The sequence below is a fragment of the Dipteris shenzhenensis genome, chromosome 9, assembly GCF_047967505.1.
Source record: "Dipteris shenzhenensis isolate YYH24624 ecotype China chromosome 9, Dip_SZ_1.0, whole genome shotgun sequence".
Lineage (NCBI taxonomy): Eukaryota > Viridiplantae > Streptophyta > Polypodiopsida > Gleicheniales > Dipteridaceae > Dipteris > Dipteris shenzhenensis.
Genome location: NC_141604.1, coordinates 46,256,488 through 46,283,424, shown reverse-complemented (window position 1 = coordinate 46,283,424; position 26,937 = coordinate 46,256,488). Strand labels below are relative to the sequence as shown.

Genomic DNA, 26,937 nt, shown 5'->3' with positions numbered 1-26,937 from the left:
GCGTTGTTCATTTTTGGAGAATTATGTTCAAGGTTGCAAGACATAACCAACCAAAGCGTGAGGCTCGATGGAGTTGCAGTCGTGAAGCCATTGTCTCACACACATACATAAAGATTATTTGTTATGTGCTTTCAGCACGCAGATGATGTGTACTTGGGGATTGCATGCACGTTGAGCGAATGTGAGGGAAAGTCAACATTTGGCAAACACTGTGGGACCCTTGCAAAAAGAACAATGAGTCACGCGAGTGCATTAGAAGACCACCATGTATTCGTGAGTCAAGAGTGCACAAATTGGCCATGCTATCAAAGTACAAACTATGCCCATTGTTGGGATTTATGTCCTATTTTTAGTAGTTCACACATGTTGCGGATGATAGCGTGCAGGTTCTTCACAACTAAGGCATCACCAACATATGACAAGGGAGTGTAGACGTGCACCTAAAGATTAGCGACCACACAAGTAGATGTCAAGCAACAACATTGAACGACCTTGAAGATACACAGCTCGTGGCGTAGAAGATAAGAGGATGGTTGAACGATGAAGAAAAACAAGATAGGCTAGGAGTGACCTTAGAATCTAGGATTGGGGAGTAGAGGCCTTGATGGTTGCACGAGTTCGAGTGGGCCATGAGGCACAACGAGGCTTGGGCCGACTTAATAAGAGGTGCTGTGTTGACCTACCTTGTGGAAACCCAAAGCAAAGCCATTCTAGTTGTCCCAAATCAGAGGCAAACCAAGGAGCCCTAGCAAAGAGAATGAGAGGCCTTGAGGAAGCTTCAAGGAGAAAATTGTTGTGAGGGAGCGGCGTCAAGTGGTGATGAGTTAGTTATTGGATACAAGTCCCAAGAGGTAGAGTACGAGTTGTTGGTTTGCCATGCATACTGAAAAGGGGGATACCTTGAGGTTCTTCATTCGTAACTTCTCCATGAGGCTTGATGTTCTTCATCCTTAACTTCTCCTTGAGGCAGGTGGACTTATTATTAATCCTAGACCAATGTCTATGATCACCCCTTGTAAATTGTGCTTTTTCATCGTCACCATGATGCAAGCACTGTCTTGTCCACTATTGGTGTCTCAATGGCTAAAGTATTAACCATGCTTGTAGCTGGCACTTGAGATACCGCGCTACCAATATTAGGATTTGAGATGCATTGTATGCAGAGGAGGGCCTCATGGACGATGTGTTTGTAGATTTGGGAGTCTCATTTGTAGGGCGGAGTAGGATCTCCTTCACTTATGGCCATAGCCCTTCTTGGCATTAGTGATTTCTATCATATTGTTGCTAGTACTAGGAGAGCCACCATTATCATATGGGAAACAGTTAGCATCTTTACAAGGGGAAGAGTAGAAAAGGCTCATGAATGCTTGGATTTAAGAGCATCTTGCTACAATAAGGGCTCATCAACACTATTGCTAGATTAGAGAGCACAGTATGCCTTTCATGCTAGAGAGTCATTTTGGATTCACAAGTGGTGTAGAGTCAATAAACATTTTTTCTCTACGCATGGCCCAAGGAATGGTAGAGGAAGTGTTTCTTAGCTTTTTGACTATGATGGGATTCTTCAATCAAATCCTAATACCATCTTCTGCATAGCTACAGATTTTTATGCATTTGTGCTTTTAGCAAATCCTAACACACCTACTGGAGATGATACTAGATTTGGAGTTTGGCAAGATTTTATAGCTTTGGTGAAATCAGATATGAGACCTTCACTTGATGCACCTTTCACCAATTTGGAATTTAGGACTACAATTCTTGCCCTTTCCCAAGGCAAGTGCTTAGGTCCAAATGGACTGACACCTACATTCTTTAGTCTCATTCATCTTATCCCAAAAGGGAGTTACATAAATTTAATTTCTCAGTTGGAGGCAATTACTCTCTTGGGAGAATTTTATAAGATTTTGGCCAAATGCACCAGTCCCTGCTTGCAACCCATGCAGATGGGCTTCGTTCATGGTTGAAGCATATTTGACTATATATTCTCATTTTGGGCAGATTCACATTAGGCTATGCATAGTGGCCAGAGGCTTGTTATCCTACTCTTGGATTTCAAGAAAGCTTATGACGGAGTAGATTGGGATTTTTTAGAGGGGTACTATAGATTCTTAGATGATGCTTTGGTGTTTTCTAGATTAGAGGGATTTCCTCATTGTACAAATTAGCCCACAGCTAAGCACTTATTTGAGGAGAGAGGCGAGAGAGATTCTAGATTTCTAGATTAAGTGTCAGGTATGCCCTCTTTCCCCTTTACTATATTTATTTGCGTATGAAGGAATGAACAAATTTTTGAGATCTCAAGCAGATGTTTTTGGGCTCAGACTCCCCCTGAGACATGATGAGGATGCAATACTAAGATGGCTGATGATATTTTTGTTTTTCTTAGACACCACTTCATAGAACCTCACTTCTTTTAGGGAAGCCTTGGATTGTCTTGTTTGGTAGTAGGTGTACACATTAATTGGAATAAATCCAAAGGCTTTTGGACTAGTTACCAATAAACTCTAGGTTCTGGGAAAGGTTTCGGTTTCACTTGGATTCAAAGGGGTGATTTTGTCATATATTTAGGCTATCAAGTCAGTATGGGCATCTCTCCTTCATAGCAATTTCCCCCAATGTTGGAGCATATTAGGAGGAAACTCCTTTTTTGGAGCTTGGCTTCTACGGTGGTGGTGGTGGTCAGCCAAGTATTGTTGAACATGGCATGGTTTATTTGCTCTTATTGGTGCTGTTCTAGGGATTACATCACTTAGCTCAAATGCTAATAAGGAATTTTATTTGGAGTGGTCTGGATGGTAGAGCCAGGGTGGCTTGGGAGACTCTGATCCTATCCATGTGAGGAGGCCTCTTCATAATAGATCCAAATTTGCAAAGGAGAGTTTCATTTTGCAAGATTGTGATTAGAGGATTCTTTCTAGGATAGGTATTAGGGACCTTCGAAGGATTTTTTCATTCGATGCATACAATCCTGCTCTCCTTCCATAGGTGGAGATTCAATAGATGCTACTAGGTGGAGATTGGATAAGTACAACCAGGTGGATATTACTTTGGCCCACCATCTCAGGGATCCCTTCTCCCCGCTTATGGATGCTATCCTAAAAGTTGGGCCAGCTTCAAGAGTGCTCTTTGGATAATTCCATGTTCCTCTGTGGAAGAGATTGATAGATAGCCTATGATATAGTAGTATAAGTCATGAGCATGGTAGGCCACTTAGTACTTTTCAATATATGTAGTGGTTTATATGGGAGAAAGATTTGGCTTCCTCTACGGGTTCTTGGAAGGCATTCATCATAGACTCCAATTTGTAAGTGATCTCAAAGGGAATATAGGGAGAATCCAATAGGTTGATGCAACAATAGTAAGTCACCTCAGAGGGAATATTGGGAGAATTTAACAAATTGATGCAACAATATGCTTGGATAGGGTTCTTCTAGGTGATATGCCTCTCTTTCTTGGTTTACTTAGCTAGGGGTCTTTATGAGATTAGGGATTCCACTTTAGATCATAGGATTTGGAGGATCAGATGGGGATGCTTTGGTCTTTGATGTACATTCTTAGGGTAGGTTGTCTAGTTCTACGGAGGATATACTTAGGTAGTTTCCATTTTAGTCTATCAGGGTTGTAAGTCATGTGGAGAAGTGCTTTTGGGTTTTAGGATGGTATCTAGACCCTAACCCGGATCATATTCCCTTGGGGTTTCATGGAGGCTTTGGTCCTATGGAGGTGTCCCATAAAGTATTTGTTGTGGAATCTCGGGGAGTGGGAATGGATTGATGCTAGGCATTGAGAGGAGAGCCTCCCATTCATTTGATACACCGTTAGTAAGGCAAGGAAGTTTTAGCTCAGCTTGAGAGGCTGGAGACCCACCAAATCTCTTCATTGGGAGAATTTTCATATTTCTTTTGCTTTGAAGAAATCCTTTTGGGAGAGACTTTGAAAATCCCTCAGAAAAATCACTCTTTTATTTTGGCTTTCCATTTATGGAGGGATTGAAGTGAGCCGATGTGAAGATCCATGTTTGGGACATATTCCACATGTATTTGTTGCCTTTCTACTTAGGAGTCTATTTAGCATTGTGTATGGGACTACAGATAGGCATGGATCATCTTGAAGGGGACTGCTAGGTTATTGAGCACCTTTGTGCATTCCCTTTTTTTCATGATTTGAGGTTGAGTAGCTTGGCTCTCTCTCTTGGGTCCTTAAGTGTTTCACAAGAGAAATGACTCTTTTTTGTTCAATGAAATTTGGTTGAGCCATGTTCTCTAGATATAGAGGCTTTGGATAATCCCTAGGTCTACCATGCACACACATTGGCCATTATTTGGACAGATATAGCTCCACCTTGGTGGCCATCTAGGGGAGCATGCAAGGGTCTTCATGGGCAGCCTCAACTAGGAGGAGTGTTTTCTTTAGGAACTGGAACAACTCTTCATTCATTCTTTCTTTTTGGGCAGAAGAAAAGTGATTATATTTATCTCAAAATGATATTTACAACTTCATCTTTCATATCCTTAGAGTTATGGGGGTCCATACCAGGACATACATCCTCACAAAAAGGATAACATAATTCTCTCTGTTTTTAAGACATCCTAGTCCCTTATTGTCCATTCAAGTAAAGAAAAAGAAGCAGACCCTACTTGCCAAGAAAAGCACTTCAGAAACTCTTGTGAACATATGAAGGAACCTGGAAAGAGAAGATCTTTTCAGCCTCATCCCTAGCATTAATTCTCTATGAGGACGAATCTGTAGCAACCTGCATGGGAACTTCCTACGTAGGATTCAGTAAAATGTCCTGAGAAAAATCCTTAAACCCTTTCTGTGGAGCAGGGTATTGTTCAGCAGCTCCATGACCAGCTCTAATATGAGAATCAGAGTGACCATCTCCCTCATGATTCCTCAAGGAAGCCAATAACTCTTTAGGGAGAAAAAAGATGGATTCACCTTGGTATACATGGATTTGATGGGGATCCCAATAGGCCCCCAAGTTGATAAAAAGCACCTACTAATCAAGTAGTCTTGTGTGGTTGGGGGGGATTGGTATATGGCAAAATATTAGGGATAAAGGGGGGAGCGGGAGAGCTTGAATTAAATAAAGGGAAGAGGGGGAGGGGCATTAATTATTCTTGTGTAGAGGAGCTTGAATTAAATAAAGGGAAGGGCGAGGGGCATTACAGAGGGTGGGACTTGAAATTAGGGAGGGGGAAGGGCAATAAAGAGGTAACAAAAGGGAGCACTTACAATACTCTATAGCTTAGTGCTAGGGATCACACGTGGGATAAACAAGATTTTGGGTTCGAAATCATAGATTGATTAATGCATAAATAAATTAAGCCATAGAGAAACATAGGTTAATTAATTAATTAAAATGGTCATAGAGAAACAAAGGTTAATTAAGCCTCCACAGAGAAACATAGGGTAACTAATTAATTGAACTTGAAGGAGAGGTGAATAAAAATCTTGAAATGGAAGAAGGTGCATAGGAGAGGTGAATATAAAGCTTGATTCGACACCAAATCCCCCTAATTCTAGACACAAAACCCATCCAATAGAAATGATGCCAAATGAGCCCCAATAGTGCAAAGAGAGTGCAAAGCTAGTGAATGTGGAAGTTGACCAACTGTGCAAGGAAAAATTCATCTACTAGGTCAACTGAAGCAATTGGTTATTTCTAATCATCATCATACTAAAAAAGAATGGCAAGTTACAAGTCTATGTTGACTACCAAAAGTTGAACAAACAAAACATCAAAGATCCATTCCTATTACTATTCACTAACATGATCCTAGACAAGGTAATAGGGCATGAGACGTATTTTTTCATGGATGGATATCTGGGTGCAATTAGATAATGCTGGCAGAAGAAGACCAAGAAAAGATTGTATTCATCACTTAATAGGGGGCATACTCAAGCAAAGTGATACCATTTGGATTGAAGAATGCACAAGCCACACTTTAGTGCTTCATTATGGAAACATTCCAAAAGTAAATTATCAAATTCCTTACAATATTCTTGGATGATTTCTCAATCTATAGTATAGAGCAAGTAGACTTTGAATGTCTAAAACAGTGTTCTAGAAATGCAAGGAGACATGGATTTCCTCAATCCTTACAAATGTATATTCTTTATGTTCTTAGGGGTGTTGCTAGGTAACACAAAGGCATCACGATCATGAAATCCAAGATTGATGCCATACATGACAAAATATGAAGAGGGGAGAGGAGAAGAGTGGAGATGAGGAGAGAGGGCACAGCTAGAGAGCACACCACAAATGACTAACTGTACACTAGAATTAGTTGAAAAAATAGAATATATACAAACCCTTTTAGGGTTAGGGTTAGGGGATCTAACCCTTTCCTTTATAGCACTCTATAAGGTTAGTGCTATGCACATATGATCACATGATGGTGCTATGCACACATGATCACATGATGTTGAGCGTGAACTCTCAACACCTTCCCTCAAGATCAACATCATGAAGTAGGCCTTCCCTCAAGATGATGATTCTGGGGAATAGAAGAAGGACTGAGCATTACATTCCATCACACCCCTTTAATGGGAATGTCCTTCCTCTGCATAAAACCAAGAGCTAGTCGGTGTTTCTCGAATAGCTCTTTACCGAGTGGTTTGGTAAAGATGTCTGCAACATTTTCTTTGCTATCACAATGTTGCAGTGTGATGTCACCAAGTAACACTCTTTCTCTGATGAAGTGCTCTCTGACATCAATGTGCTTTGTCCTGGAGTGATATACTGGATTTTTGGCCAATGCTTGAGCCGATTGATTATCACAGTATATTGTTGTTGGTTTTGACTCATCAAAGTAATCTGTTTCTGACAATAGTCTTCTGAGCCATATAGCCTCACATGGACCTGTAGTGAGTGCTCTATATTCTGCTTCAGTCGAAGACAAAGAAACAATTGGCTGTTTGTTTGACAACCATGATATAGCACCTTGACCAAGGAAAAATGCATATCCCTGTGTCGATCTCCTGGTCTCATGATCTCCAGCATAGTCACTATCACAGTATCCATGCAACCGTGGATGACTTCCTCTGTATTCTATCCCAAACTGTCTTGTACCTCTGATGTATCTCAAGACTCTTTTGGCTGCATTCCAGTGAGACTGTTTTGGATTTGCCATAAACTGTGCTAGTGAGCTTACTGCATAACAAATATCTGGCCGTGTGATTGTCAGATATATAAGAGATCCAATGAGTTGCCTGTAGTATCTATCATTGATTGTAGGCTTTTCTGAATTTTTAGTAAGTTTCAAACTTTGTTCCATGGGAGTGGCTGCAATCTTGCAATCTGCCATATGAAACTTCTTCAGGAGACTGTCAACATATTTGAGCTGACTCATGAATGTGCTATCTGAATCTCTCCAGAACTCAATTCCAAGACAATAGTGCATAAGTCCAAGATCTTTCATGTCGAACTCTGCAGATAAGTCTTGTTTTAGCTTTCTGATGAAGCTATCCTTGCTTCCTGTCACAATGAGATCATCTACGTACAAAAGTGCAATAGTAATATCTTCCCCTTGAACTTTGTAGTAGAGAGTATGATCTGCATTGGACTTCATGTATCCCAGATTAGCAAAATACTTGTCAATTCTGCTGTACCAACTTCTGGGTGCTTGCTTTAAGCCATAGAGACTTTTCTTGAGATGGCAAACCTGGTTCTCCTTTCCTGGTTCAACATAACCTGCTGGTTGTTGCATGTAGACTTCCTCGTCTAGATAACCATTGAGAAATGCATTCTTGACATCGAGCTGATACACATTCCATTTGCTGAGTGTTGCTAGTGATATCAAGAACCGTATGGAATCCATCTTTGCCACTGGAGCATAAGTCTCATCATAATCTTGGCCATATTGTTGTGCAAATCCTTTTGCAACTAATCTAGCTTTGTATCTCTGAATACTGCCATCTGGATTGTACTTCACTTTGTATACCCATTTGTTGGCTATGGCCTTCTTTCCTGGTGGAAGGTCGCATAATTCCCAAGTGTTATTTTTATACAAAGCATCCATTTCTTCATTCATAGCAGTTTGCCATTCTGGCTTATCTACTGCGTCTTCGAAGTACACTGGCTCTTCTGTAGCCATGATGGTAGTCATAAGAGCATAGTTGGTGGTTTCCACCTGAATTGCTTTGCCTTTCTGAGCATATGTCAATCTGGCTGGTGGTCTGCTTTCCCTAGTAGACCGTCTGAGCTGTTGTGGCACTGCTTGGGGTGTTGCTGGCAATTCTTGCTCTTCTTCATCAACCTGTTCTGTAGGTGACTGTGAAGTCGATGCTTCTATCTCCGGTGTAGGTGAGGTTTTCCATTCTGAATCCTCATCGAAGATTACATCTCTGGAGATAATGACTTTGCGGTTGATGGGATCATACAATTTGTATGCTTTGCTTTCTTCACTGTAGCCAACCATGATGCATTTGCGTGACTTCGCATCCAATTTCCTGCGATGATCATCATGTATGTGTGCATATGCTATGCAACCAAATATGCGGAGATGCCCAATGCGTGGCTTGTGTCCAGTGAATGCTTCATAAGGAGTCATACCTTGTATCGGTTCGGTAGGAAGCCGATTAAGCAAGTAGTTAGCTGTAGCTATTGCTTCTGCCCAATACTGATTCGGAAGATGCTTTTCACTAAGCATTGCTCTAGCACTGTCTGCTAAAGTCCCATTCTTCCTTTCAGCTATTGCATTTTGTTGAGGAGTATCTGCACATGTGAATTGTCTTCGAATGCCATGATTTTTGCAAAAAATGGTGAAGGCTGAAGACATGTATTCACCTCCTCTGTCTGATCTCATGACCTTGATCTTTCTGCCTGTTTGGTTTTCTACCATGGCTTTGAATTCTTGAAATCTGGCAAACACTTCAGATTTCTCTTTCAGAAAGTAGACCCAACAATATCTACTGTAGTCGTCGATGAAGGTCAAGTAATAAAGTGAACCATTGATGCTGCGGGTCTGGGCATAACCCCATACATCTATATGAATTAAATCAAGAATACCTCGTGCACGAGAGGTACTTCTGACAAAGTTGGTTCGCTTTTGTTTGCCGAAGTAGCATGCTTCACAAACTTTTCCAAGAAATTGTAGCTTCGGAATCCCAATTGCCATATTTTGATTCCTTAGATCTAACAAGTACTTGAAGTTGACATGACCATATCTCTTGTGCCATTTTGCAGATAGTGGCATGTGTTGCATTTGAGCTGACATGGCATGCTTATCTGGTACTGTAGCTAGCATCCTGTATAAGCGTCCTTCCTTGACACCTTTTGCTACTAGCTGACCTCTTTTGGATTTGTCTCTGATAGTGCATTCATCACCGTCGAAGATGACTTTGTAGTTGTGTTCCGTCATTTGACCTACTAACAAAAGCTTCTTGCTGAGCTTCGGAACATAGAGCACATCTTTGACTAATCCTTTTGTACCAGTGAAATTGTTCATAGGGATAACACCTGTCCCTTGAACCGGATTCGGTGTAGTCTGCTGTGTAGATGACATTCTTTTGACCTTCTAATGGCTTCATTTCTGTGAACCATTCCTGATGATTTGTCATATAAGATGATGCACCGCTGTCGATGTACCAAGGATCCTGTTCCACTTGGTCAACTTGATAACTGAAATCCTCTTTGGGATTGAAATCAGTGTCTAGGTGCATTGTATCAGTCTGATGCAATTCCTCACTTGCAAGAAACATATTCCCATGTTCATTTGCAAAATGACTGTGACTAGAATGTCCACCACGATGATTTCCTCTTCGTCGAGAATTCCCTCGTCGATTACTGCTGGATTGACCGCCTTGGTCATACTGCTTCTTGCGGCAATCTCTTTCATAGTGTCCAAACTTGTGACAATAGTTGCATTGAATGTTTGACACATTGGTGGATGCATTCCCTCATCCTTGGAATCTTCCTCGGTTGGAATGATTTCCTCTTTGCTGATTTTGATGTTGCTGAGGATGCTGCTGATGCTGATGCTGATTCTGACTTTGTTGATGATGACCACTTTTCTGATATGATCTACCTCTGTTTTTGCCTTTGCCTCTGCTTCTGTCTGAAGCTGTGAATGCCTGATCATTAGAATGACCTTTACGTGCTTGAATGGCCTGAGTCCTGAGTTCTTCACCAAGTAGAACTGACTGAAGTTCTTCCAGTGTTGGAATTTGCCGTTGGATGGCAATACTCTGGACTAGATTCTCATATCCTTCTCCTAGTCCATTTAGGATTACTTGAACCATTTCTGCGGGATTCATAGTCTCTCCTGCTACTGCAAGTTGATTGTTGTAGTCTTTGATGCAGAGTACATAAGCATGACCGTTTTCACTGCTGTTGTGGAAACTCTGGTTGATCTGGTTTCTCAGGGTGAGAATCCTGGATGTGTTCTTGGACTCGTAGAGAGCTGCGAGCATATCCCATGCTTCTTTTGATGTCTTGACTGTGTTGAGCTGTCCTAGCATGACATCTTGCACATTCTGCTTGATCAGGTGATAGGCATACTTGTCTTTCTTATCCCATTCTGCTTGAGCTCGGGCAATGGCAAGATCTGCTACTGGTGTGGAAACTGTTTGTGTAGATGTAGATCCCGATGTAGATCCCGTTGCTGGTTCTGTGACAACAGATGGAGTAGAGCTACTGGTGGCTGGATCGGCCAATGGTCTAGGTATAGATCCATCGACATACTCCCATTTGTCCTGAAGCACAAGAATGGTCTCCATTCGGTATTTCCATGTACCGTAATTGGAGTTGTCTAACTTAGCAGATGCCTCTAGATTGAGGTTGCTAGTCGACATGGTGCAAACAATGTACTCAAAAAGTGTCCTGGAAAACTCTGTATGAATCAACTGCAAATACACTGAAGATGCCAAGTGAAATCTCTGTACCATCGGTGAAGATAGAACTGCAGTAAATAAGATCTGATCTGTATTACAAGGCTTGTGGCAATGATGCCGGGAATAGCCAAGAGGCTTTACAAGGCTGAAAAATGATGTGCACGATGCCGTGAGATAGCCAAATAGGCTTTACAATGGTGGCATGTGTGTGTGAAATCAAGTGCTATCTGCCCACTGAATCAATCTGCAATGCCTCTGAACTCTGAAGTCTGCTCACTGAACTGATGAACGTAAGGTTTCAGGTAATGTAATGATGTGAAATCGGATGTGAGCGTATGGACTGACTCCGAGTAGGTACTAGTCGGGAATTTCGGGCATGGCTTAGATTGGCAACTTGGGGAATTCAAAGCGTCCCCTCTATGGCGATCTAGTCTACTCTGATCTAGATCTAAACCAACCGTCGATCGATGAAAGAGCAGCAAATAATTCCTTTTCCTTTGTTCTTTTTAAGTGCTGGGTCAGATGCATCGATGTAGAGGCAAATGTGCATGAAGGAAGTGGTTTTGTCGGCGAGGCTCAAATGTGAGTGTAACTTGTGCCGAAATGTGCACGTGATGTAACGAGGGCGTAGAGCACGAAAAATCGAGCGACTTTCCTTTTTGGAGCACCCTCAAATTCTTCCTGGATCAAGAGATATGACTTGATCTAGGTGGAGGGGCAAAAGGAGTGCAAATGGTGCTCAATGATGATGTGTCACTGTGAGTCACATGCAGTGATGATGTGGCACTGTGCTTAGCAAGAGGTGTGCCAGTGAAGCTCTGTGCTGAGGTGGCAGGAGTGTGCACATGCAGTGTGTGCACAGTGTGCCTGGCAGGGGACTGTGCCTACAGGGGTCAGTGCTGACTGGACTGCTGAGGTGGCAGTGCTGAGGTGGCACAGATGATGTCAGCAGGGTGACGTGGCACTGATGATGTGGCCTGATGACATGGCCTGATAAAGTGGCAGTGCTGACGTGGCAGATGACGTGGCCTGATGACGTGTTTTGATGATGTGGCAATGCTGACGTGGCAGTCGGTGATGACATGGCAATCGATGATGATGTGGCAGTCGGTGATGATGTGGCAGTCGATGATGATGTGGCAATTGGTTGCCATGTGTCACAATGTTCACTACGTGGTGACCCAGCCAGGGGTTAAGTCGACCCAGAGTTAACTTGACCTGGGGTTGCATTGACCAACCCTATCTTCAATGAACCTTACCATGGTTACAAATGTGGTTTGTGGATAAGGTCCACGTGTCAATTGATTGACCACACCTCTGTGTGGTGACCCTTATGATAAGGTAGATGCCACGTGTCGATAGAAGGCCTACCGGAATCTTATGAAGATGCCGACGGAATTTTCGAGATTCCATCTCCCTGCGGATTTCCGTCGTTGCACAAGAGCGTCAAGGGCATCTTCACTATCGACCATTTTGTAGTTTCTACACAGAACATGGCGTCCGTTCTAGTTCGCGTATCCGCTCGCCCCGGTTTCCTGGGTCTCCACACCCCTGACGCACTCGGGAGAGCTGGAATCCCTACTCGAGTGGAGCTTTGCAGTATTCGGAAGGAGATGAGCTTTAGAGTGCTGGCTACCCAAGCCGACCCTTCCCCAGTTCAGTCATCACATTTACAGCGGCAAGCTCCACCAATTATTGAACTCGAGTTTGTTGGGCCGGAGGCGTTGAAGCAGTCGGTTGGCTTGTTGGAGGCGCGCTTGGATCGCAACAAGACTTTGCAGAAGAGAGCTGCTGGAGGCGGACGTTGCTTGGCGGAGCTGTTCGTAGCGAGAGGAGTTGGCGGCGGAGCCCGTGAGCTTGGAGCGAGACGAATCACTCGAGGCATGAGGCTTCAGCCGCGGGGCGTGCAAGGTGACGTAGAGTCGTAGAAAGTTGCTCGTTAGGTGCTCGTTGCTATTTGTAGCTGCACTGTTTGGAGGCTTGCCTTGCGAAGGAGCCGTGAACGAGGTCGTTGGGTCTGCTGTGCCAGGAGCTCGATTGGAGAAGCAGGAGTCGCTTTGTTGTAGACGAGGCGAGGCAGAGGCTAGCCGATGCTGCTAGAGCTATGGAGCCACTGCTAGTTGAGGAAAGCTCGTATGAGCTTGTTGATGGCGGCTGGCAATAGAGCTAAGAGCTCTTTGGAGCTCGATTTTCTGCCTTCATTCGGTTGGAGCGGCTTGTTGGAGAGTCAAGGGTGGCTGCTTCTTGAGCTTTAGGCGAGACAACTTTGTGAAGGGTCTCTCTCAATATCTCGCTCAGAAAAACGATTCAAGTCACAAAAAATCTCAGAAAACTCTCTCCCTAAGAAGAAGAGACGAACGGAAATCTCTCATGCAAGTGTAGACGGAAATTTCTTTCAAATGGACGGTTGAAGATCTCTCACCGGAAGTGACTCTCGTGGAGAACACTCAAGAGAACTCTCTCACTCTCACAAGAAGGATGGCGCCTCAACGGAAGGCAGAACCATGCTCTGATACCATGACAAAATATGAAGAGGGGAGAGGAGAAGAGTGGAGATGAGGAGAGAGGGCACAGCTAGAGAGCACACCACAAATGACTAACTGTACACTAGAATTAGTTGAAAAAATAGAATATATACAAACCCTTTTAGGGTTAGGGTTAGGGGATCTAACCCTTTCCTTTATAGCACTCTATAAGGTTAGTGCTATGCACATATGATCACATGATGGTGCTATGCACACATGATCACATGATGTTGAGCGTGAACTCTCAACAATACAAAATATGGAGGAGCCAAACGATGTTAGCTTCTATCAATGCTTCATCAAGAAGTTTGCAAGGGTAGCCAAACCATGTCATCAACTAACTAGAGTAGATACAAAGTTTTAATTGAGTGAAACATTCTAGATTTTATGAGTGATGGCACTAAAGGCACTAATTATCCAAACTCTAGGCTAGAATGTAATCTTCAATGTGCATGTGGATGCATCTACAATGGCAATCGGATCCATCTTGGATTTCACAATCGACTACATGAGCTGAATATTCTCACTAAAGGCATGAACTACTCTCAAACTTGTCAACAACTAAACAAGAAATCCAATGAAGGGATTAATGATAGTCTCCTCGATGCTAGCCTATTCTAGGTGTTAATGTATGAAGACAAGCATGAACATATCATCCAATATTATCTTGATGTTGTAACTTCCCTTGAAGGGGAGAACCGCAAAGAATTGCACACAAATCATAAAATTATTCACTCATAGGTGGCTATGATCTTGTTGGAATAATCCAAGCTATCATGAATGTGATCTATTCAGTATTCAACATGTTTTTCTTTGATTTCATGTTCAATGGATTTCATTCAATGCAATGTGGTCGCATGGTTGTCACTTCATAGAGAAGATTGTTGTAAGCATAACAAATTTGATCATGGAGTCATGGAAAGCTTCTCCCAAGTAACCTATAGCACAAGGGATACCCCAAAAGTGGGAAGTAAGACGGATTATGTTGGAACAATCCAAGCTATCATGAGTGTGATCTGTTCCGTATTCAACATGTTTATGTTGTATGTGAAATGGTTCAATCTCTTCTCACTTGTGCTCAAGCACAAGTGAGAAGAGATTCAAATGGTTTTTTTGCCATTGACTCAACCATACTTTGGGATGATCTTACTGATGCATTTGTGCTACCTCATCATTGTGAGCAAGTATGCACCTCATCATTATGAGAAAGTATGCACATTTTTGTACCATGTGAACAGATTCATATATTTTTTACTATTTCTTATTGGATAGTGTGGACCATAGATTTTGTGATTTTTGATGCATCTAATAACACAAAATAGTGGTATGTGGTTCAAGTTGCACCAAGGAAGTGACGTGTCTTTGAGTATGAGGATATCAAGAAAGAGATACAAAATATCATAGTAGATGACACGGAAGCAAGCACTTACAATGATCCTCCTGTACCATAAGAGCCAAATTATGTATATATGACCTCCATAAGGTATTGAGAATCATTACTCTTACCTATATGAGGGGGATCTAATCTTTGATGTACAAGACATCAAAGACTTAACACATGATGGTGTCGATGTGGTATAAGAGGGGCATGCAAAAGATTCATCTAATGATTCACATAATTGACTAATTTACACAAATTTGTTATGTTATACTCATATTTTAAGACTTTACATTTAGGGAGAATCGGGGTCTCAAAAGGGCCTAATAAGGAATGGATTACATTAAGACCAAGTGAACCCACTATGGTAACCCATGGGCTAAGGGTCCCCTAGCATTTACTACACTAACGTGGTTACCTTTATTTTGAAATTGATCAACCTTGGCCTTTGGATGGAGGTGGATGGTGGATGGATCAAAGGCCTAGGATGCTCAAAATGGTTGGAGGCACCTTTGGTGGGCTCCAAACTGGCAAGAGTTGACAAAAGGGGGGTCTAATAAAGATGGAGAAGTCACCATATGCTATGGACCATTGGATCTTGGACAAATCAAAGGTGGTGAGGAAGAGATCAAATCAAGGCCTGAGATCTAGGCGCATTTTGGAGGGTGGAGATGAAAGCAATTGATGGAGATGAGATCAAGGGCTGAGATTGAGATGCATTTTGGAGGGTGGAGATGATGGAGATGAGATCAAGGGATGAGATTGAAGCACATATTGGATGGCCCGAATTTCAACATCTTTTGCATCCATCTCCTCCACTAGATCTTGATGGAATCAAGGGCCTGAATTCTAGCCCCTTTTTCTTGCATCTCCACCCTTGGATGTATCTCTGGATGGATGGTTGAAAATGACCCGCCTTTTATTTTGATCTCATCCATTAGATCCTTCCCTTTTTCAAGGCTTTAGATTTAATCCCTTTATCCTTTGATTTTATCCCTTAGATCTAGACCTTGATCTAATGGCTGGAAGTGTTCTACCCCAAATTTCAATGTATCCCTTGGATTGTAGATGAGATCAAGGTCGAAACCATGGGTGAGATGTCTACCCACCCATAAATGCTCAATATGGCCTTTTGTACACATCAACATACCAGTGCCCCACACAAAGGAGCACTCTCATTGGTATACCTCAAATCTCTCTCTAATCCCTTGAAATTAGGAAACACTAATTGGAGGCCCTTTGGAGACCCCATTTCTCCCCTAAGGAACTTCATGCATTTATGGTCCAATATGAACAAATACAGAGAAAGGAGAGGAGAAGAGTGGAGATGAAGAGAGAGGGCAAAGCTAGAGAGCACACCATAAATGACTAACTGTACACTAGATTTAGTTGAAATGTAGAATATACAAACCCCTTTAGGGTTAGGGTTTCAACACCTTCCCTCAAGATCAACATCATGAAGTAGGCCTTCCCTCAAGATGATTATTCTGGGGAATCGAAGAAGGACTGAGCATTAATTTCATCATACCCCTTTAATGGGAATGTCCTTCCTCTGTGTCAAACCAAGAACTTGTCGATGCTTCTCGAAAAGCTCTTTGCCAAGTGATTTGGTAAAGATGTCTGCAACATTCTCTTTGCTATCACAATGATGTAGTGTGATGTCACCAAGTAACACTCTTTCTTTGATGAAGTGCTCTCTGACATCACTGTGCTTCGTCCTGGAATGATATATTGGATCCTTGGCCAATGTTTGAGCCGATTGACCCAACAATATCTGCTGTAACCGTCGATGAAAGTCAAGTAGTAAAGTTAACCATTGATGCTCTGGGTCTGTGCACTCTCTATGCTCGAGAGGTGCTTCTGTCAAAGTTGGTTCACTTCTGTTTACCGAAGCAACATGCTTTGCAAACTTTCCAAGAAATTGAAGCTTAAGAATTCCAATTGCCATATTTTGATTTCTAAGCTATATCAAGCTTTTGAAATTTACATGTCCATATCTCTTGTGCCATGTTATGGAAAGTAGCATTGTTGCAGTTGAGCTAACATGGCATGCAAATCTGGTATTGAAGCTAGCATTTTGAACAAGTGTCCTTCCTTGACTATTGTTCCTACTAGTTGGTATCCTCTAGATTTGTCTCTGATCATGCATTCATCTCTATCGAAGATGACTTGATAGTCGTGTTCGGTCATTTGTCCAACTAACAAGAGGTCTTGTTGAGCTTCAAAACATAGAGTACGTCTTTCACCAATCCTTTCATACTAGTGAAATTGTTCATAGGAACAATGCCTTTCCCTTAAACTGGATTTGGTGTGCTATCGATAGTGTAGATAACGTGCTTCTGTCCTTCTAATGGTTTTATCTCTGTGAACCATTCTTGATGTTTTGTCATGTGAAATGATGCACGTTGTCGATGTACCAAGGATCCTAATCTGCTTGATCGACTTGATAGTTGTATTAATCTTTTGAATTGCAATCTATGTCAAGATACACTTTTAGCCTTCTGTATATCCTCGCTTGCAAGGAACATATTCTCAGGTCCATTGGCATAATGATTGTGACTTGAATGTCCACCATGATGATTTCCTCTTCTACGAAAATTTCCTCGATTGCTACTGGATCGACCTCCTTGGTTGTATTGCTTCTTGTGGCAATCTCTTTCATAGTGTCTAGTTTTTGCATTGAATATTTGACACATTGTTGGATGCATTCCCTCGTCCTTGGAATCTTCCTCTATTGGAATGATTTCCTCTTTGTTGATGCTGATGTTGCTAAGGATTATGCTAATGCTGATTCGGACTCTGATGATGACTTTGTTATTAATGATGACCACTTTGTTGAAATGATCTACCTCTGCCTCTGCCTCTACTTCTATCTGAAGCTGTGAATGCTTGATATCATTGGAATGACCTTTGTGTGTGTGAATGGCTTGGATCCTGAGTTCTTTACCAAGTGACACTAATTGTAGCTCATCAGAGTAAGAGTGTTACTTGGTGACATTACATTGCAGCATTGTGATAGCAAAGAGAATGTTGCAGACATATTACCAAACCACTTGGCAAACAACTTTTCAAGAAGCACCAACAAGCTCTTGGTTTGATGCAGAGAAAGGACATTCCCATTAAAGGAGTCTGATGAAATGTAATGCTTAGTCCTTCTTCGATTCCCAAGAATCATCATCTTGAGGGAAGGTATACTTCATGATGTTGATCTTGGGGAATCGAAGAAGGATTGAGGATTACATTCCATCACAATATGTGTAAAAATATTTAGCACAAGAGAAGCTAGACTTAAACCATAATATAATCCATGAATATGGATTATATTGTTGTTTAAATCTAGCTTCTTGTATGCTAAATATTTTACACAATTTTCATGCAAAATGTAGAAATTGCCTATCCTTTATTCTAATACATTTCATCAATTGCCCTAGTATAATTTATGCCACAAATCTTATCATGACAACCTCTATATTGTTCTCTTACGAGTACAAGCCATGACAAGTTGCATCATACTAGAAGATACCTTATATTAAGGAAAGTGAACTAACAATAATGACTAGGTATGCCAAGTTTGTCAAATTCTATTGAGTAATGCATAAGTTATGGATCGTGTGAGTTACTCATATGCAATATATTCCCTAAACCTCACAAAAAACAGCTACCCGTAGTCATGCTTTAGCCTAAACCATATCAAATAATGTCACTTGGTTATCTCCATTAGTTGTAAGAAATATGGAGTAATGTAACTTTTGAAAGAATACTTGCTTGCATGTATGTGCAGAATAAAGTTTTATTGTGATTAAACAAAACTTTAATATCAATCTAAGATACAAACTGTACATATAAAATAGCATTCTAGTAGTTACTCAAGAAGGAAATGCCATAATAAATTGCTCTTACATTCAAGCTCCATTCAAGTTTTAAATGTGTAGATGAGGTTAGATATCAAGTTTGTCAAGTCCCTTGGAGCAATGCATAAGTCATGGATTGAGCAAGTTACCCATATGCAATATATTCCGTGAACCTCCCAAAATAGTCTACATTCGATCATGCTTTGGCCCTAAAAGTCTACACTAGATCATGCTTTGCACCTAAAGGACTTACAAGTGCTACTCAAGAGTAAACTTACAGAGACAATGATGACTCTTGCCTTCCAACGAGGAAGTGCATTTTTGGATTTGTGTATGAGAGCGTGCATAAGGAGATAAAAATGCGCAATTGCCATGGAGCTCAACATTTTGCTAATTGTCCAGCTAGCTTCAATCAGTTATTAGTTGTAACTGCCTATAGGGGAGCCTCGTGTGTGAGAGCTAGCTCGTTACGGTCTATACCCTTGTGGATCTCTAGATGAACATTGAAGCCCCTGGGACCCAATGTTAGAGCTAGATGACACCTTGTGATTGGTTAGCTACGTCGTGCGAGAAGTAGTAGCCTCCAAAAATTGGGAAACCAAAGTTGCATTCGAGTTGCATCATTTGGCTCCTACTTGATTTGTGTGCAAATGAAGAGGCTCAAAGAGCAGTAGTAAGGAACTCGTTTTTCTTGGGGTTTTGTTTGGTAATCGGCACGTTAGTCCAACAAAAGCCACGCATAATGCATGCCTTGAAAATGCACGCAATGCGCATATGATGTTGTTGTACGTGCCACATTTTTAAGTAATCCGCGCACGTTGTAACTTGCAGCTTTGCGGATTCCCGGCAATTTGGTCCATACGCAATTTTGCAATTTCCACAGCACGTGCAGCGACAAATCCAGCATTGCAATTGCGTGTTGCACATTTGCGAGTCAGATTCGCCGGGCATCAAGGTCCTCTGATGTTACGACATAAAATATCATTGGTTTCCCGTTGACACAGCTGGTTTTTGGCTGCTGTGACGACGCGTTGATGCCGCAACACACACAAAATCGTGACTCGTGAGTGGGACGGATGAATCTCAAGTTTTTGCTGGGCCGATGAATCGGTTCGACATCTGATTCTGCACAGGAGTTATTATAACGCACCTTTTCCCGGTTGTTAGAAGTCGTGAGTCGGGAAAAGAGCTCTTTGAACATTGGAGGGAGAATTGTCACTTTTTGTCATGTAGAGGCGATGCAAATCTTTTATTAAAATGGATACTCGACGTGTTTCTCTGATCTCTCCGTCACCAGAATAGTTGACTCGCGACAGCTGTTCGTTCGATGATCGATCTACTGTTGTATGGGCCGGGGCCCGGCGCGGTACGCATGCTCGTAAACAAGAGATAAGATCTCATCTACTGTCCATCAATGCGATCAACCATCCCTGTCACACTAAATGCTTTTCTTGTCTGGAAATGTTTTATGGTGCTCGACCGTAGCTTGTCAAAAGCTATGCTTTCAAATTCCAGCAAGAGATCAGAGGACGAGATGACGAATCCAGATGGTTGGGCTGTTTGAAAGTTTAAAGGACGGCGGAAAAAGCGTCCGTCGGAGCACATTTACGGTTGTTACAACGTACTGTCGTGGAGCAACTTAAGTTCTCCCGTCGATTTTTTATCTGGCGATGTGATCCATCGACTTTTCATCTGGCGATGTGATCCATTGTCCAATACATTATATATATTATAAATTAATATATATATATATTATAAATCATATATTGGGCATATCCCAGGAGCATTTAGGGCCGTCTTGATGTAGCCAGCTCGTTGGAATTTGGACCCTACTATCACTTCTCTTATTTTCTTCTTATTATTATACATAAACGAATTCTATATAATATATTTAATATAAATAAAAAAATATACATACATCCATACATATCTATATAATATTATATATATATATATATATATATATATATGAAATATAAATCTTTACAAGCTGGCATAGTTCGGGCATAGTTCAGGACTGTGTAATCAAAAGTTCACAATGACTCAATTATACAATTTTGTATCCTTGTTTTAGATCTGCATAACTAGGCAACGCCTTGTAGTTGTTTCAACGCGTGTTATGAGAAATCACAAAGCCTTATAGACAGAGAGGAAATATTGAAAGAGCCTTACCACTCACTACTACCTTAGAGCTCATTCTTGCTTCGTCTATGCATCCTCAGGCACCTTGCATATGCCCTCGTATATTAGGTTCCCTCGTCTACCCATCTTGTACGTGCTTTTGGTGGCGCCAATCAACCAATTACAGATTCTAGATTCATGGGAGCCTGGATCGTCGTGCTTGACATCACCCAAAGCGTGATTATAAGAGGAGGTCATTTTACATGAAGTATCAGTGTGGTGAAATCTAAGACTCTGTGCATGGGAACTATTCCAAAATCCTCCATCCTCGTTAGTAGGGCTAGCTTTCGGGCGAAGTAGGAACGTGCTCTTAGTGAATGCCTTTATTCTTTACCTAACCTCCCTGAGCTTGCCATCACAAATGAAGCAAAAAAAATTGTCTTGTTAGAGCTGGGAATACCACTCACTCTTAGGTGACTAGAAATGCCACAATTCTTACCGTTTCAGGCACTTGCCCTAAGTTTTGCCATCATATATAGAGCAAAATGTTTGCCCTATTAGAGGTAGAAATACCAATCACTACTAGGTGAATAAAGATGCCACAATTCTTGCTATTTCACGTGCATGCCCAAAGTTTTGCCATTACAGACGAAGAAAAAATAAATCCCATTAGAGATGATAAGTTTGGGTTTACCACCTTCAGTGATTGGCCTTCTTCTTTAGTGATTGGCATTCTCCTTCATTTGTGCATACAAAATCTCTCTATTAAATATTTCCATGTTTTGTCTATTTCGTTCCTGAATTTTTCGGTGCTATAAACATTGTTCACATGTTCCCATGGGGTTTCCACACAAGCATGCAAAGAATTTTAAATTGCATGAGCCCTTGAGTGGGAGTGCTCTCTTAGCCCAATTAAGCTGATGTAGGCGTTCAAGTCGTAAACTCTAACATGTATTAGGAAGTGCCCAATCCTTGACTCTTCCCGCTAGTGGCTTTTAAAAAAAAAACAAGCTCACTCAATAAGCTTTGCTAGATAGCATGCATACTGTAATGCTAGTAATTCCATGTTAGCATTCAAGTTGCAAGTCTTGACCCTACTAGTTACATGCTAGAAGGTGTCCCCATGCTCCATTAGTAGCCTCTCTTAATACCCTCAAAAACACCTTTGTTGGCACTGGAAGCAAACTCTTCCCATCCATGGGGGGATCCCATCAATGCCTCCCTCCCAACATTGCATCACCATTGATAAAAGTAGTGGTCATAAATCTAGTGTCTATGGCTACACTTTGTTGCTCTTACAGGCGGCTAAAAAGTTGGATTACTGCTTTGATGCTCTAATCAACCCATTGGCAATCATGGGGACTTAACTTTTCATTGCCCATGATACCCTGTTGTTGGCCTACACTAGGATGCCCACTAATAGCAAAGCCCCTTGTGACTTCCATTATTGTTGAGTGAGCATTAGTAGCTCACAAATAGAACCTATGCAAGGCAACCTTCTCAAAACAAGCTTTTTTCATCTTAGGAAAATGTTAATGCACCTTGTCTCTAAACTAATAAGATATTAAAAAAGGTGCTATCATGATTGGAGGCAAACCTTTAGTGCTTTAGCACTATGCTTAGTGACATGCGCTATCTAACCTTAGCCCCTATAGTACCAAGGGATGAGTGACATGACAAGGTCATCCACCGTTGGCCTCCTTGAGATTGGTGGCCATAACTACCCATAGTACAAGCTCACGTGAATACTTTTTCCCCTCCATGAGACCCATGCTTGTGCAATGGTGGGCCAAAGACCTTCCTCTTCTTCACTCAAAACTATACTATTTAGTGAGTTAGCTTCATAGGCTGTATCACAATATGCAACTCATAAATGTGAAAGTTATATAGAAATGAGTGTAAAGTACGATGTTCTCTCAAACACTGAGTGGGCAAGTATGAGCGTCTCTCTCTCTCTCTCTCTCTCTCTCTCTCTCTCTCCCCTAATATTTTGTGAAGTGTATTGGAAAATTTCCATTTTATTGTAATAAATTGTTTCTTGGATGTCTCAAAGTCTTTTTGCCATTCTAATTAGATCCTCTTACAAAGAGTCAACACGTGTCCTTAAAGTTATGGGTTGAAAATGAGGAAATTTGGTAGCTTCCAAGTTCTAAGAATTTTTGTAAAAGTAGTTTGTGTTTTGTGTTTTTTGGTTGTTAATATTATGAGAAGGTTGGGGATGTCAATATGTTTTCTCAATTAGATGCTGGAGTTAGCCAAGTAATTGATAGGAGTCATTTTTATGAACAAGCCACAATCAACAAAGTGCATTGAAGAGACCTTTAATTTGTTATCCACAATGTTTTATGAGACTTCCCTTGTGCTAACTAGTAGTGATAATCTAGTGCCCATAGAATGTAGGGATCCCATGCACCACTTTACCCATTATTTCATAGAAACTATACCTTTACCATGCATTGTAGACAATAGCTTTGTCAGGGCAGCAATGCTATGCTAAGGAGTTCTTGACACACACAATCGAGGAAGCGATTTAGCACTCCCTACCAATTAAAATTGTAGAAGCAATGCGAAGCACCTGTAAAGAGGAGATCAGAGCGTGCGTAGCAAGCCACAAGTGACATGCATCACAGGGAGGCGTGGATCCCATGGGCAATATAAATGACAAGTGGTTCATGGAGAAGAGATAGATAACTAATAAGTAATGAAAGACAAACCTTTGATGCGAAGTGACAAGAGAAGATGAAGACCTTGCAATCAGAAGATCAAATTGGAGTTTGCTTCCTATAATTGAAATAATGCAATAAGGCAATAGCCCAAATGGACTAACTTATCAAAAACCCCCCTTCTCCCCCCCCCTCTTTGCTTCTTTCGGTCTGTCCTTCAGTTGGCACGTCCTGCATCTCCTTCTTTATTATAAAATTGGCTGCCGTCCCTTAATTCTTCCATCATCATCTTGTATCCGTCTAGCACGGTATTCACGCTTGCCAGATAGCTAGCTTGTAGAACTAGAGAAAGAAAGACACTGATATTTGGATCTCTTCTCCATTTAATTTGTCACTCTCCTTCTCTAGTTCGCTGCTCGGAAATCTGATTCACTAGACCATATATACGTTTGTGGATTCGCATTGTAGTTCCCGTCTTGCCATCTCGAGATCTCAGGCCTATCTATTCCGCAAGTACATCACGTCTTCCCCTCCATCATCTTGCAAACATCTGCTTCAGTGTGAAGCTTGCTTACGAATGAGAGGGAGAGAGAGAGAGAGAGAGAGAGACAGCAGATTGGATCATGTACACAGATTGGATATCCCCTCATCTCATCCTCTTCCTCACACAATTCATGGCCCCTTGCCCTCTTCTCAAATCTGCCTGAGCTGCAATAGAAGGATATATCTTTGCTCAGTCTTGCAGCCTAGGCCATTCCTCGATAGAACTCCATGCCAAGCTTCTCATCTTTCCCTGAAGCTTTCCGCTGAGCTTGAACCCTCGCAACCTAAGAAATTTTTTAGTAGTAGAACAGGGACTCGAACGGCATGGGAGAAGACATGGTCGAATCATCACCGTTCAGGTTGAACGACTCGAAGCTTGATTGCAGCAAAAAGGAATTCTTTGATGATCGACCTTTTCCTTCTCTCAAACTCCACCGAGCTCACTCTTGCAAGATCAAGAAGGCGCCGTCTTCGTCACCTGTGGTGCAACGCAGGGCGCAGCAGCCCCTGATCATCCACACTTTTCCCCCGAAAGTGATTCGAACGGACCCGAGCAATTTCATGTGGGTCGTGCAATGCCTGACGGGGTCATCCAACACTCGCTCTCGATGCAAGAAGAACAGACCTCTGGATGCCACCGATGAGCTATTGCAGGCGAAAGGACCAACACAGGCCGAGTCTGCGTGCGTGTCTCATCGCCAGAGTGGCGCCCTTGCAGATGGGTCGACGGAAATGCAAACGCGTCTGGAAAAGTCTCCCGTCTCGAAAGTTTGTAGCGAGGAGGAAGAAACGATTTCAACGGAATTACAATCGAAGTCACCGTCTGAAATCATCGATGCGGATGACTCGTCCCCGCGAGGTCCCTTTCCTCCCTTTGAGTGCTTTTATCAAAGCATTGCAACTGATGATAATCTCGCTTCATGCCTTGCTTCTTCGTTCAGTTTCACTGAATGCTTTGAACCCATTTATGACTCATTTCTATACCCGTCCTCTCGAGACGAGTCTTTCAGTTCGTTCAACGATCTGCCGTTGCTGTCGGCTTATCCTCTTGAAGAAGCGTTCATTTCATGACTGGACTACTGCAATCGAAACCTGGTCTTTAGCTGTGTCGCTGATCGATGTGAATTTCAAGATGTGTAGGTACTCGTTAAACTGTCGACATATAAGTGATGGACTCCAGCCGACTTTGTAGGTTCTCTCTAAACTGTCGACAGATCAGGGATGGACTCCAATCGGCCATGAAGAGTTTCTTTGTTCGTATTCAGCGCTCTTATTCTTTAAGAAGCGAAATTAGTGGCAACGGATCACAGATGCTGCGTATGTACAGCCTTTTGTTTCCTGATCCAAGGCCGTTTCGGCTTCTCTTGACGCTATTTACCAATTTAGTCACGACAACAGGATCTGGATCCTCAATCCAGCTGTGAATTGTCCTTCAGTCGTTTATTTCAATGGTGCAGTTACATGTTTCTATGAGCAAACTAAGGCACCTGGATTTCAATTGGATTGCGGACCTAGCCTCCCTTTCTAAACACCACATATGCTGCGTCGCACGCCAGTTGCACAACAGCATCTCATTACAACATTTGCATGCTTTCACGGGCCTTAAATCGAGGAAGGCTCTCGTTGAAAATTTATCCCTCGCCTCGCCCCTAATTCTATATATATTTATAGCTTAGGGATGAACGCAGAAGAAGACGACAAGATAATCCAAAATAGAAGAAAAGATTGAACGAAGATGTGCTTTTGTTCTCGTAAGACCAATGTAGAAGAGCAAAATGCAACAAGATATGTAAAGGTAGACGATAGCAAGTTGGAGAACAAGAGGGGATACAAGGTATGCTTGGAAGACATATCCTATGCCTATTAGATGCACGTCACGACACAATTGGAAATGTTTTTTTTTTTGCCTTGTTTGAAAGGTAACATTAGTAATGAAACTAGTCTTCAAGTGAAATTAGAAATTTTCATTTTCAAAATTTCTATCTCCACTACTTTGTAGAGATTTGGCCATCTTGTAATGCAACTAGAGTCTAACTTGAACATAATAACCCCCCCCCCCCCCCCCTCTCTCTCTCTCTCTCTCTCTCTCTCTCTCTCTCTCTCTCTCTCTCTCTCTCCCTCCTTTTCACCCTCTTTCCATGTTGCACATCTCAGGTAGGCCTTATGAATAATTCATGAGCATTCAACTTTTTTTCTTAAACGAGAAAAAGGGGATTTATATCCTCGCACAATTGTAAATGTTCTAAGAATTTAGATTGAGCAAATGCAAGACAATGTTCTTTGAATGAAAAAAAGATTATAAAAATATGGAGGGCTTTAATAATGAAGAGTTTACATTAACCTTTTTCATTTGTTCATTTACTACTAGCACACTGCCCCTTCCACTCACGATGTCCTCTTCATCATGAGATTACCTCATTTTATGGTATCATGTGCATTTAATGATCCTTGCTTTTAGAGATTCTTGGTCAAATTTGTCACTTCCTACATACATGATTTCACCTAGTCATGTTGCCCCTTCCACTCACGATGTCCTCTTCATCATGAGATTACCTCATTTTATGGCATCGTGGTGTTTGTTCAAATTTTTTGAAGATTTTCAACACTTTAATTGTAACCTCTACGTAACCATTCACTATTGAGTAGTAGGTTATTGATCTCTTGTGCTAAATGAGTAATTCTTATGATTTCAATCACTAAATTGATAAATTAAACTCCTTGGTCTAATAAAGATGTGCAACTGGATCTATGTATAACGACTCTAAATTGTTTTAGCATTGATAAAAAGTGTTCAGCCCAATTTGGTCACAACATCCATAGCTTTGTAATTATCCATTAACAAAACGTCATGCATGCATACCCTAGGCCCTTCACAAGAAAATAGTAATTATATTTAGATCATTGGTAATTGGAAGTAGATCAATGTTAGGTTCAAATTACGAATGAAGGATCTCATTAAATATTGATAATTATAAAAATTGTTCACAACACAATGCATCCATAGACGTGTACACAGA

At 41.6% G+C, this 26,937-nt stretch overlaps 1 protein-coding gene across 1 annotated transcript; it reads left to right on the top strand.

Moving 5' to 3' along the window:
* Positions 1-23,595: 23,595 nt before the first annotated feature.
* Positions 23,596-25,779, top strand: LOC147898730 (uncharacterized). The gene is made up of 2 exons (XM_087379650.1): positions 23,596-24,779; positions 25,061-25,779. Exons 1-2 carry the CDS (start codon positions 24,245-24,247, stop codon positions 25,069-25,071), a joined length of 546 nt encoding a protein of 181 aa, XP_087235776.1. The 5' UTR covers positions 23,596-24,244; the 3' UTR covers positions 25,072-25,779.
* Positions 25,780-26,937: the final 1,158 nt, after the last annotated feature.

Coding starts and splice junctions, on each gene's coding strand:
- LOC147898730 (XM_087379650.1), top strand. CDS start 24,245: ATGGGAGAAGACATGGTCGAATCATCACCGTTCAGGTTGAACGACTCG.